This window comes from Urocitellus parryii, chromosome 7 (genome assembly GCF_045843805.1).
Source record: "Urocitellus parryii isolate mUroPar1 chromosome 7, mUroPar1.hap1, whole genome shotgun sequence".
Classification (NCBI taxonomy): domain Eukaryota; kingdom Metazoa; phylum Chordata; class Mammalia; order Rodentia; family Sciuridae; genus Urocitellus; species Urocitellus parryii.
This window is the reverse complement of record NC_135537.1, coordinates 181,962,901-181,976,124: the sequence shown is the minus strand read 5'-3', so window position 1 is coordinate 181,976,124 and position 13,224 is coordinate 181,962,901. Positions and strand designations below refer to the sequence as shown.

General features: G+C 58.3%; 1 protein-coding gene across 5 annotated transcripts; it reads right to left on the bottom strand.

Moving 5' to 3' along the window:
* Positions 1 to 232: 232 nt before the first annotated feature.
* Endov (endonuclease V) lies at positions 233 to 11,936 on the bottom strand. 5 transcript variants are annotated; one of them, XM_026408448.2, is made up of 9 exons: positions 11,867 to 11,936; positions 11,562 to 11,733; positions 9,028 to 9,162; positions 8,767 to 8,806; positions 7,805 to 7,917; positions 6,497 to 6,565; positions 6,113 to 6,241; positions 3,772 to 3,845; positions 1,405 to 2,964 (listed from the first exon to the last, which is right to left on the bottom strand). In XM_026408448.2, the coding sequence occupies exons 1-9, from the start codon at positions 11,920 to 11,922 to the stop codon at positions 2,811 to 2,813; spliced, it is 942 nt and encodes a 313-aa protein (XP_026264233.2). In that variant the 5' UTR covers positions 11,923 to 11,936; the 3' UTR covers positions 1,405 to 2,810. The 5 variants fall into 5 exon arrangements, 2 of the variants coding, with proteins under 2 accessions (XP_026264233.2, XP_077656654.1); XR_013343899.1 differs by lacking the exons at positions 9,028 to 9,162; positions 11,562 to 11,733; positions 11,867 to 11,936 and adding an exon at positions 233 to 1,004 and having other exon boundaries at positions 1,641 to 2,964; positions 7,805 to 8,891; XR_003302553.2 differs by lacking the exons at positions 9,028 to 9,162; positions 11,562 to 11,733; positions 11,867 to 11,936 and having other exon boundaries at positions 1,405 to 1,845; positions 2,743 to 2,964; positions 7,805 to 8,891.
* Between the last annotated feature and the right edge of the window lie 1,288 nt (positions 11,937 to 13,224).

Here is a 13,224-nt window from a genome sequence, read left to right as displayed (position 1 = left end):
CCAAGGCACCAGTGAGGCAGTCCATTCCTCAGCTTCAACCTTGTGCTTCCAATTTCTCTGACCGTGGTTCCTGATGGACCTCTGGGAGGGAAAAATCTGGAAGAAGGGCTGGGGTTGTGGCTCAGTGGCAGAGCACTCGCCTAGCACGTGTGAGGCCCTGGGTTCTATCCTCAGCACCACATAAAAATAAATAAGTAAAATAAAGGTGTTGTGTCCAACTACAACTAAAAAAATAAATTTAAAGAAATCTGTAAGAAGCTGGGAGGGTGGGTGGTAGGGCCAGGGGGTACAAGGTGAGTGCTTGTCAGGGGTGTGGTGGGCAGCCGGCCAGGGCTGTGCCTCCTGGGGACCCTGATGGCCTGGGGCACCCTGGCAGGGGTCCTAGGCCTCAGCTCAGGCCCTCTACCTCAGCAGGTGGGTGGAATAAGGTGGCAGCTTTCCTATGAGCATGCTGGGGAAACAGGAATCTGGACACTGCTGGGGTCTTTGGCAGCTAGTCACCCCTGCTCAGGTCCCCTGGAGTCCCCCTAGCTCCCTGCCTGGCTCCGCCCCCGCCACTGCTGATTTAGGTGCACTCTCTCCCTAAGGGCCAGGCAAGCCTCTCCCATCCTCAGTGGGAAGGGGCCCCCAAAGGTGTGCCTCTCCCTGGGCTTGGGTGAGAACACCTCGTTTCTGGCTTTCCTTGTGTGCAGTGCCTGCAGGGCTGTGGCAGTCATGTGTCTCCTGGAGAGCCTAGCCCAGGTCTGCTTAGGGCAGTGACATGAAATTTTAGGGGGACAGCCCTGGGGGCTTCCACTATGGCCCTGTTATCCTCACACCCTGGACAGGACTACACAGGGGTCCTGGCCAGGAGGCTGACCTGTGCACAGGTGCTCAGTGGGCAGGTGCCACCCTCTACCTACCATCTTGTTCCTGGGACCAGCCTGGCACTCATCCACACTTCACTTGCTGGAGATGTCCTGTGTCTGAGACTTGGTACGTACCTGCCATCTAATGCCCCAAACCTGATGAGGAAAACAGATTCCAAGTGGGAGCTGGTGCTCAGCTATCAGAGGCTGCTGTAGACCCACCCAGGGGGGTCCTCAACACCCACTGCGAGCTGGCGTGCCTAGGGGCCTGGCAGCTTGACTTCACCTGATAGGACGTAATGGGCTGTCCCTTGGGCTCAGCAGGAACCTGTCACCCCCAGCCTGTGCCTGAGTCTCTTTCCCTGCTGCCCTCCTGTTTGGCCCACAGCCCAGCTGTACTAAGAGCACTGGGTCAGGTTGCCTAGAGAACCTAGGAAATACCCACAGATGGTGTGCAAGACACGAGTGTATTTTTTAATTTTTATTTTGGTACCAGGGATTTAACCCAGGGGTGTTTTACCATTGAGCCACATCCCCAGCCCTATTTAATATTTTTTTTAGGGACACGGTCTCACTAACTTGCTTAGCACCACACTTTTGCTGAGGCTGACTTTGAACTCACAATTCTCCCATCCCAGCCTCCGGAGCCACTGGGATTACAGGTATGTGCTACTGCACCTGGTGACATCAGTCTATTGAAAGCTGCTCATGGGGAAGGTCCAAGGCAGCAGGCTGGACAGGCGGTACCTGTCCCTCACAGTGAACCTTCTGTGTTTCCATCCCTTTCCACACCTTGTCCAATGGTAGCTGGCTGGACAAGAGGAACTTGTCATCTCCATGGTGCCTCCAACACCAGGGCAGTCACCCAGGGAGGGGGGTTTGCCAGTCAGGCCGCAGCAGTGACATCATTAGAGTGCTCCATTGCAGATCAGCATCCCAAGCAGCAGCAGGCCTGGTGTGTGTGTGCAGGAAGGCAGCTCTTCCTGATAACGCTAGTCTGCCCAGGTACCAAGTATGAGAGTCAGTGTCCCTCAGGATGGCATTTACCTGGACATTCTGGTCTGGGCGTAACATGGCTTGGGAATAGACAGGGGTGTTTCAGGGTCATGATGTCCCACCATCCTCCATTTCTTTAAGGACGACCCCCCGCCTCCTCTTCTCCATTGCTGGCCACCTTCCTCCAACCTGATCTGGAACTAGGGAAAGGGACCCACGGGATCTGGCAGCCAGCCCTCCACCCTGTCCTCTCCACTCTGGGAGCAAACTGGCACATGAAAGACCAGGATGAGGCAGGCTGCAGGTGCCACCCACTGCGCCCTTCCTCTCAGTTGCCACTCCAAGCCCATGCCAAGAGAGGAAGTGGCCAGATGGGTCTGGGAATGAGCTGCCTTCCCACAGTGGAGACGGGGCTGGAGGCTATGCCTCTGGGTGGGGATGGCAAGAGCATCCTGGCTCTCCAGAGGTGGGCATGGGCCTCAACTGGCTTCCTGTTTGGAATCCTCTGAAACCCTGGGTGCCTGTGCCCACCCTTGGCTTCGATTCAGGGTGAGGACACTTGTGGGAGCTGAAACATGGCCACACCAGTGTGGATCCCCTCTGTGGCCCACTATGGCTGGAGGGTATTCAGAGGAGTGGACGGGGCAGGAGAGCCAGGGTGCTGGCACAGCCTGGGCCACTGGGCACGGGAACCCAAATCCTCCCCCTGTGCTCTAGGAGGACAATCGCAGGCACTTTCTGGTTTGGGACTGACCCTGGGAAGGTCTGTCCTATTTGGGTATTGTGGCCACACCCACCAGCCAGTGCTGGAGAGAGTGGGCTGTCATTGACCAAGCTGGGCTGTGCTTGGCCATCAGCTGGCTGTTCCAGGGCGTGTGTCCAGGGTCTGGGCCTATACCTGTGGTTAGGTGAGGTCCCCACAGCTACTGTCCTGAGGCGGGAGTGGGAAGCCAGCAGCCCGAGTGCTCATGGCACCCCATCTCCTCCACTCCAGTCCCGGCTCTGCTGCTCCTGGGAGCCTCCAAGTCTGTCCTGGGGCCTCTGCTGTGGTCCTGAGGGGTCTGTAGGCTCTCCTGGACCCCCTTTGGGGCATGCCTTTGGACAATGTGCCTTCTGACTCCTGGTAATGACATGGAGAAAGGGCCATCATCAAATGCCACAGCCAGCCCAGAAGACCCTGAGTGGCCCCTGGAAGGCCCACGGCACTCAGGCTGGCCAGCCCCGACTGTGGAACTGAGCAGTCCAGCAGCCCATCTCTCAGTTCTCAAAGCAGCTTAGCAAGGCCTAGGAACAGCCTCCAGGAAACGAGGGCAGGGGGGAGACAGGCACAGAGGAGGCACAGCTCCCGAGTGCTCGGTGCTGCCAGGCTTGGGCACCTCACAGTCTTCCTTTGGGGAGGGAGGAGTGCCAGAGGCAGGCCCAGCACCCAGGATGCCTGCGTTGCTGCTTATCAACACCCTGGGCCTCACCTTCCTCTACCTAACAGCGTGATTGAGTACTTGCCTTCTGGTGAGACTGCCGTCAGGCTTTGCTACCTGCCCACAGTGCTCACGATAGGCCTGCACTCCGACCCTCGGCACATGAACTACTGTGCTGCCTCTAGAGGTGGAAACTGAGGGCCAGGGTACCTGTGATGTAGCTGTCTGTGTAGGCCTTCCAGAGGCCATGCCATTTCTGTGGAAACCGGGCCAGGGTCCCGTGAAGGTAAAGCGGGCCATAAGAAGCTGGGATAGCCCTGCTGGGACAGGCCTTGGGCCAGATGTTTCCAGAGAGTCCCCTCCAAGCCAGGAGTCTGTCTCACTCTCCTCCCCCTTTGGGATCTCTTCTGGGTTCCTGGCCAGTCCCAAGACACAACACTGAAGCAGGGAGAGGCTGGGCCACTGCAAGCCCCCACCTGTGGGCAGCATGAGCCTTTCCTGGTGCTCACCTGGCGTGCCCTGGTTCAGATGGCCTGAGGTGTCCCAGAGTCCTGCGAATGTGTTCTCGAGAGCGGATGTCAGCCTGGAGGAGACAGAGCTCGGTGAGGTGCTGGCTGATTCTGAGCCAGACTCTGGATACATCGTTCCTGCCCAGCAGCCTAGGGACGCCCCCACACCTCCCACAGAGAGTCCTCCTCAGGCCCAGCCTTCTGGGAATCAGGACGAGCAGGCCCTGGTGTGTGGGTGACAGGGATTCCAAGAGCCTCAGTGTTGAGGCCCTGAACCAGGGGAGGAGGGTCCTGGGGTCCCCACGGGAGCAGCTCTGCCTGGCTTCCCTGGATACGCCACTCAGCTCTCTCCTTCCAACTCCTGCCGTCTCTAGAAAGCTCAGCCAGGTTACCAGAGTGAGAGGGAGCTGCGGGGCCTAGGTGGAGACTGGGACAGACCCTAGTGGGGAGGGATATGTAACAGGGCTCAGTCCCAAGTGGGACCCTGGCCTCAGGAAGCCCCCCTGATCCTGGCTCAGATGGGTTTAGCTTAGCTTTGGGGCCACGTGACTCATGGGTGGCAGCAGCTAATCCCCAGATGGTCCTGCTTCAGTTAGTGGGGAAGTGGGTCAGGGTGGGCAGTGGGTGGCAGCAGAGGTAGGCAGCAGCCCTGCGTGGCAGGAGCGACTGCACCTGACACAGGCGGTGCACCAGCATCTACGACCAGGGAGGGAGACGGAGACCACACCCATCCCACACACGGGAGCTTCTGGAGGGTGCTGAGGCCAGTGGCCCAGGAAGAAAATGGCAGGTCTGGGACCCTCACCCGTCCCAGCAGGCGCAGGGACCATGGGCTTCTGGGGACAGGTGGCTCTTCTCTGAAGTGTGGGTTCAAGACTTGGTGGGGGCTCTTCTCCAGCTAGAGGCACATGATCCTATTCCTAGGTAGTCAAAGCCCTTTTCAGGTGGCTGACCCCCGAACTGTCAGAAGAGGGGGCCACTCTGTGGTAAGCTGAGAAGAGGGCAGAGGCCTGCCCAGCAGGCCTGGGATAGCACAACCCAGAGGTCTAGGGCTGAGGGCCTCTGATAGAATCTCCTGGATTTTTTTCTCATTAGGCCACTAGGAAAGATGGAAGAGGAAAGGCCTCTTGGGGCTGGGGACACTCACAGGTTTGACAGCCCATGTGCCTAAGACCCCAGTGACAACCTGGATGGAGAGAGAGCAAGGCTCTTGCTAGTGGACGCCCACAAGCCACCTCTTGGCACAAAGGCCCCAGGAGCACAGCCATGGTGGTGTGCAGGCTGCTGCTGCCACCTGGAGGCCATCCTGCACTCTTGCAACCAGGCCAAGGCAGGATGAGGTCCACTCTCCGCAAGCCTGGGGCCTCTGCTGGGTGGCTGCCTCCATCCACCCAGCAGAATCTCCAGGGCTGGGCTGTGGAAGGCAGGGTCTCAGGTGCAGACCATGCCCCAGCTCCTCCCCAAAGGCCTGGTAGCATACAGGGAGCTGCTGCCCCAAATGGCAGATCTGAACATCCTGCACATTGGTTGCCTAGTCCCTGCAGATGAGGTCTACAATCTGAAAGCTCAAGACACCAACTGGCTACTGGTTGCTTTACCCCTCCCTGTTCTGGCTGAGCTGCTTGTGCACATCAAACTCCTTCCTGCCCCAGGGCCTTTGCAAATGCCATTCCTGAGCCAGAAATGCTCTTCCTGAGGACAGCTTCTCCTTATGGCTTCTGTGGAACACATACTGGCATGTGACTGGTGTTCCCCCCTCATGATTGAAGGCGAAGGTGAGCTGTGGGCATCCTGTGCTCAGCTGCAGATTTGATTCCTTCTCAGCTGAGCCAACTGGCTCATCTCAGTGCTGATACCCTGACCCCTGAGCACCAGTTCAGGTGCTGGGTACCTGGTGTAGCCACACCCTGGAGTTCCTGATTAGCACAAGCCTTCCTCGGCCCCTCCCCCAATGTTCCTGCAAGGGCCTCCAGCGAGGGCTGCTTCTTCTGGGCTCCTGACTGGGACTGGTGGAGCACTCTGACATCAGAGCTGACATCAACTGATCCTCCAAACAACCTGGTGCCTGGGGACAGGAGGCTCAAGTGAGGGAGAGGCTGAGTGTTGGGCACAGTGGCCTCTGAGGCATAGGTAGGCGGTCTTGGGAAGAATTCCTGGGAACTCTGCATCCTCTTGTCCACCCTCCTGCTTCCAGGGCCCAATAAGTCCACACTAGGCTCCTCAGCAAGGAGCCCATGGACCTGCCCTCAGCCCAGGGCCATCTGGTCCTCAAACCACTACTGTGTGACCCCAGCTGAGCTGACAAGTGGTGAGAAGTAGACGGGCATGCGCTGGACCCCACCTGGCGCACAGGCTCTGGGATCCGGAACCTGCAGCAGCATTGGATCAGGCGCACGGCGGCCTCCAGGCTTATCTTGTGGCCCACAGAGATGTAGAGAGGCTTGGTGCTGTGACTGTGGCTCTTCAGGGCCTAAGCATGGAAGGGAGGTCAGAGAGCTATGAGGACACGTGCCCCTGGGTCCAGGCCAGCCGCAGGGGCTAGAGGAGCTGAGGAGATCCTGGGTGGCATCAGGGAGCTCTTGGACTCCCATCCCCTAGGCTCCTTCCCACTGCCTGTCCCGGGGCAGGGTGGGCAAGTGCTGGCGTCAAAGGGCCTGGGGGGCATGTGTGCGAGTGCACACTCTGCCCTGACCTCCAGAGCAGGGCCAAGGCCCGGGCCACTCACCATTCCCAGGACAGTTCCAGAGCCTCCCATCAGAGGAAATGTATCTCCTCCAGCCTGCAGGAGCCGGATCTGGAAAAGGGGGAGAAAGCTTGCAAAAAATTTCTTTTCTTGGTGAAGGGCTGAGGCAAGCCTCTTCCTGTTTAAAACCCAGTCAGAGCTGGGTGCAGTGGTGCACGCCTATAATCCCAGTGGCTCAGGAGGCTGGGGCAAGAGGATCATAAGTTTAAAGTCAGCCTCAGCAACAGCAAGGCACTAAGCACCTCAGTGAGACCCTGTCTCTAATAAAATACAAAACAGGGCTGGAGATGTGGCTCAGTGGTCGAGTGTCCCTGAATTCAATCCCCAGTAGCAAAACACGCCCCCCCCCAAAAAAAAAACAAAACAAAACATAGTCACAGCCAGGGAAGGGCCCTTTCTTGGATGAATACTGTACCCGAGCAAAGCCATTTGCTGAGACAGCCCTCAGTGTGCCCAAGGACCCCATCTGACTTGAAAACAGGGACTTTGAGATGGGCAGCAGCTCACCTGGGACCACAGCGCCCTGGTAAGCAAAGGAGGGGCCAGGGCACACAGGGCCACCCTGGCAGCAGGCTGTGGCCAGGACTGAGCTTCTACCTTCCTCCTGCTTCCTTTCCTACTAGGAACTTGGGCCCGTGTAGGCCACCTCCACACTTTCCTTTGCAGGGAAGAGGATGGGCCCACAGTGGGTTGCACTGGCCTGGGTGGGACCTGGACCCCCACCCACTTCACAGATGTTTGTGGAACGAGTGCTCCACACAGTGCCTGAGCCGGAGGAAAGGACAGATAGGGTCTCTGCTCTTGGAATTCGGTGTCCAGTGGGAAAGCCAAAATGTTAACGTCACCTCCTCACTGCAGGCTGTGGAGCCAGAGAAGGGAGATGCAGGGATGAGAAAGGGTGTGGATGTAGTCACAGGCAGGAGCAGTGGCCCAGAGCACAGGGCGCACCGTGAGCAGGGCCTGGAGGCTGAGCTGGGTGAGCACCCTGGGGGACAGGTGACTGGGAGGCACGGGGGTGACTGGAGGACATGACCTACAGTAACCCATAGGCGTGTGGCAGCAGCCCAGAGGTGGAGACAGAAGAGGCAGTCCTAGAAGGGGGAGGAGTCCAGGAGCCCCAGGGGTTGCAAGCCACAGGCTGGGAGGCACCCAGAGAACACCAGACCTGCTTTATTCTGGGCCAGGATCCAGGGACACAGAGGTGTCTGGGAGGTAGCTGACCTGTCCTTCCCAACCCCAGGGCTGCTCCAGCACCTGCTGGCTGAGCCCAGGCTGTCCAGGCCTCCTTACCTTCTCCTTGTGCGGGGCATTGTTCTCCAGCCCATCCACCTGCAGGAGTTTCTTGGCCACCCCAATGCAGGGCAGCTCTGTGAGGACGCCAAGGTGGCAGGCCACCCCAAAGCCTGGCAGGGGGCAGAGGAGGGTGAACTGGGGCAATGGGGTTGGGCAGCAGTAAGCCACGCAGCCTGAAGAGGGGTGCAGGGTGAGGGATGAACAGAACCACACCCTCTGCAGACCAGTAGAGCACTCAGGGACCAGACTCCAAGACCCTCTCGGCTGCGAGGTCCTGGGTGAGGTCGGGGCAGAGGAGGCCTCCTGCCTGGCAGGCCCAGTAGCCTGATCAGCATGCTCACAACACTTCACCCTCTGCTTCCTTTCATTTTCTGGCAACTTCCTTCCTCCTCTCCCTTTGCTGCTGCCCTGAGGCCTCTGCATATCTTCCCATGGCCTGTGCCGTGCCCTGGAGCAGCCAGTTGGTCCCAGCACCAGCATCCAGGTCAGCATGCATTTACCCTTTGGCTTTGGGCCAGGTGACCATCAACCTCAGCACTCTCCTGGGCCAAGGTCCCTTCATCTATAGGAAATGCCACTCCTGGGCCAAGGTCCCTTCATCTATAGGAAATGCCACTCTGATTCTAGACAGAGACCTGACTGTCCAGCTTGGGGACAGTAGTGAGGGTGGGGTGCCCTGAGCTCAGACCCATGACTTTTCACAGGGGATAGGCTGGCACTAGACCAAGGTCCTGGAGAGGGGCCTGCATAGGGTACTGTGGGGAAGAGGAGGGTAGCAGTGAGGGTGGGGTGAAAGTGGGGCTCTTCTCTGGGTGGGGATCTGTCCTGATGGTGAAAACAAGCCCAGAAAGCAGCCATCAGTGCCTGGCTGGCAGATGCTCTTGCCGTGGGGTGGGAAGTACCCTCTCCCAGTCTCTCCCAGCACCCACCCTGACCTTCTCTTTTGGGAGCAGGATTACCTCGGTGGTGAAGCACCCCATTTCCATCCACAAGAAGGACCTACAGAGCCACAGGGGAGTCACAGTCAGCTAAGCTGACCCTCACTCCTCAGGTTGGGATGTTCCTGGAGCTGCAGGAAGGGGAACTGCCACAGGGGTCCAGCTGTTTTGAAAATCTTCTTTTCTGGTTATGGTGGTGGTGGTGGTGGCTTGCAGGGGGCCTTCCCCCCCCCAGGCAGAAGCAGAGGGGCGGCTTTCCTGCCCCTGGGATGGGTCACTTGCCTGAGGCATGAGGTCCGGCTCCTTCTCCTGTAGTCGCTGCACCAAATCCAACAGGAAGGGCACCTCTCGGAAGGCCAGGAAGCCTGCCACGTAGGGGGCCGTCAGGCTGACCATTCGGCTCTCTTCATACACCACCTGCCACCAGGCATGCAGGTCAGCAGGGCCTGAGGCCACCTGCTTCCTCCCTTCATTTTCTCTGCCTTGTTGCCCTGTTAACTGCCAACAACCAACCTTCCCTCTCTGCCCCACCCACCACTCCCTTCTCTGCCCCACCTATGAGTGGGACATGCAAGACAATAGGTTTGAAGGAAGGGACAAGATAACCTTCCCTGAAAATGGTGAAAATGGTGGTGGGGATTGAGTGCTCACTCGGGACCTGGTGAGTTTGAGGACCCCTGGCCCCTCTTCCCAGGAGCTCTTCTAAGGGTGGTGACTAGCCTCACCTCTAGGTGCCCCTTGCCCTTCTGGGCCTCCTTGTAAGTCAACACTGACTGCACCACGTGCATGGGCCACTGGAGGCTCAGAGACAAGGCACAGGAAGGCACTAGCAGGAAGGCAACACCCTGTGGACACTGGGAGGGATGGGAAAGCCAGGTCTCCTAGAGACTGGGACAGTACGGTTGCCACACTGGCTTTATGAAAAGACCTCTAATCATCTAGAAAGGCGGGCATGCCCTCAGAGCTAGGAAATCTAAGAGAACTGGTGTCTCCAGAGACAGGAGAACTTAGAGACACTGAGGGAGGAGGGGAGTGCACACTGGGTGGAGCCATGGGCTCAGCAGAAGAACTGACTGAAGACCTTGCACACACTGCCAGGAGGTGAGGAGGACAGAAGGCCCAGAGGACCCGGGCTTCCTGAATGGCTGGGAACAACCCAGAGAGCTTTTAAAGTTAACTCTCTTTCTTAGGCTTCTCTGGCAAAGAGACTGTTTCAAACCCAAAAGACCCTGCCCCACAGGGAAGAGGGTTGCTGGTTATAATCTCGCAGGGCCTGTAGGTCAGCCTCTGCCTAGAGCACCTGAGGGCGGAGTCTCCCCAGCCTGAGTTACTCTGTAGCCTGGTGGGTTTCATTCCCCACCAGGGGGCACAGTGACATCTCTGACAGGCTCATCTTATCATGGGCTTGGGAAACAAAAAGGGGCTTTCCTTTCTTGTGGCTCTATCTGGTTTTTGGAACTTGTGTGAAGAAATTCTAATTAAGCAGCCACCATCATCCTATGGGGACACAGGATGCACCTTGTGTCCCTGTGGAAGGTCATCTGTAGGCTTCAGCCATCCATCCTGCTTGGGTTCATTAAGAATCAGTTTCTCTTGTTTACCATTAGAGTGGACCCACCCCACTTTGAGTCATTTGTAGGTAAGTTTCTTACTGAGTTACTGATAAAAAGGCCAAGAGACAAGTCCCAGACTTCCAGGCTAACACAGAGGAATCAGTTCTCTTAGATGTGTTTAGTAGAAACTGTAACTTGGGAGCTATCACTAAGACATCTGGAGGATTCAATAACAAAAATGGGGGTGGGGGAGGTAGAAGGTTCTAGAGAATGTGTGTGTAGTAGGACTCTTGGACTTGCAGCCTCCAGAACTGAGAGAAATAAATCTTTGTTTATAAGGCACCCAGTCTGAGGTATTGTGCTATAGCAGCCCAAATGGACTAAGACAAGGGTGCCGGGGCCACTCCTGGACTTGTGGGGTCAGGGGCTCTTTGGGTCCTAATAGGGAAGTGGAAGCTGGCTAGGTGAAGACTATGCCAGGAGAGGAAGTGTGCCTGGAAAGGCCAGGTGGCACAGCCTGCGAGGGAGCAAAGCTGTCCTGAGAGGTTGTGGTGTGGAGTGGGGAGTGGGAAGGATAATAGTGGTGGGAGCCCAGCCTACAGGGTCATATCAAGCAGAGAAAAGATCACAAAGGGCTTCAAGCCACTATCAAGCGTGAACTTGATTTATCTTGAGGCCCCAGGAAGGACACTGAAGTGCTGTTAAGAGAACTCATGGTGACAATGATAGACTTTATCTTTTTAATTTCTTATTTTTAAAGGAAATCACTTAGGCACCAAGGGGCAAGTCTTGGGGTGGGGAGCCCATGACAATTCGGCTCAGAAACCTACAGGAGCAGAGATGGCAGCACAGACCGGGTAGGGGCCAAGGGGAGGCAGGCAAGGGGCCAGATCCCAGCAAGATTGAAGAAGCTGAAAATGCGAGCTGACATCCCACAGGATGTGAGGGGAAGGGGAGTCCAGGAAGGGACAGCTGCTTGGGCAGCTCTGGGTGTGTGCTGCCGGTCACTGAAGCCGGCCAGGCTCGGAGGTCCAGACCACGGGCGGTCCCTACCGGCCACAGAAAGCCCTCAGCCTCTCTCTTTGTGCTACCCCTCCAATGCCTCTCGCCTGTCACTGGAATCCTACGACAGCGGGCTGGGGGGTAGGGCTGTCCTGGCCTGTGCCAGGGCCTGGCTCACCCCACACCGCCGAGGAGGAGAAAAGGACAGAGCAAAGGCCACCAGTCCGCTCCCGCCTTCGGCCCGCGGTCCCTCCAGGTTACCTCGAGCTCGGGGAAGCTGAGCACCACCAGGGAGGCACAAGCGCTGACACTGTCCCCTTTCACGAAGGACACGTCCACGCCGCCGACCCTCTGCAGACCCGAGAAGGCGGGGTCCCGCTGCCACGCCTCCGTGTCGCGGTCCACCAGGAGAGCCTTCAGCCGGTCCTGCTCCCTGGGAGGAAGAGGGGTCAGCCCGGCCGGGCGCGGGCCCCGCCGTCCCCGCCGTCCCGCCGCCGGGTCCCGAGGCCGCAGGGCCCGCGAGCGCCGCGCAGCCCCCGCCCCGGCCGCGGCGCGCCACCGCTAACCGTTTCCACAGCGACAGCGTCTCCTCCGGCGGCCGCCCCGCGACCTCCTGGGCCATGGCTCGGCCCGGCGCTTCCGGCGACGTCACTTCCGGCGCGCCGCGTGCGCTGGCTCGAGGGGCCGCCGCTGCTGGAGTCGGCCTGGGTCGCGCTCTTCGGCGGCGCCGCGCGGGTCGCAGCACCGTTTCCAGCGCAGGGAAACGAGGGAGCGCCGAGCGCGGCAGGCGCGCTGCAGTCCGGTTCCACGTGGGCCGGCCCGTCCTGGGTGGGAGGAACGCGTCCTCGGTGCTCCAGTGCCTGGCGCTGTGCGAGGTGCGGGGGCGGCACACCTCGAGGGGCTTCCCAGGGGCAGGAAGCTGGGTGAATAGATGGCGCGGCGGCGGCGGCGTGTGACTGCGGAGTGACCCGGAAACCCCGGGCGCTGGCCTGGACCTGGTGGTTGGGAAGGGTGTTTGGGAGGGACCTGAAGGGTGAGTGGAGAGCGCAGGCCAGCGGAGGGAACAGCGGTGTAAAGGTCCTGAGGCACGGAACGGCAGCCAGTGAGGCGGAAGCGTAGCAGTTTAACCCGTGCCTCATATTCTATGAGAACTTAGAAAAGTGTGTGCCTAAGTCATGTAGTGTGAATGTAGATTTCAAGAGGACGATACAGAACACTGCTAGACTAATTAGTTTCAGGTGTGGGAAAGACTTCCTGTAGCGCCAACAACTGACCAGGCCCTGAAAGTGGGCAAGTTCCCGCCTGGGGGAGTGGGGGTGTCCCATTTCTTGAGCACCCACCCCATGCCAGGTCTCCAGTTCTCACTACAGAACTGGGAGGCATTTTGCACGTCAAAAAATGGAGGCTGAAAGAGACCAAATGGCTTTTCCATGGTCATTGAGCGAGCAAACAGGAGAGCCAAGACCCACACTCATGTCCATTTGGGCTGTGATGCGTCAGCCTGGTTGCTTAGATTTAGGGTTCTGAGGAGGTGGCTGTGCTCTGGGCTGAGGCTCCATTGTGCCTTGGGATACAGGTAGTGATCAGGAAGGTATACTGACCTTGGTGGGTCCACGTGAAGGGAAAGGCTAGGGAGCCCCCAAGCAGGAGCAACCTCAAGAGCAGTGGGGGCAGCCTACACGTGCAGGGCCCTCCCCAATTGGCTCTCTAAAACATTTCCACCAGCTGAAAAGGAAGCAGGCTCTTGTCCCTACGGGGAAGGTGTGAGTTTTGCTAGTATTTTCACTCAGGAGAAAGCACTTGTGCCTTTTTTTTCCAGCTGGACCTGGGATTCTGAATGCTTGAGCATAGGCTTTATCAATTTGAAGGGGTCAGAAAACTGCAGAACATGTGCCAGTTGTTGCTCGAACCACTGGAACCCAGC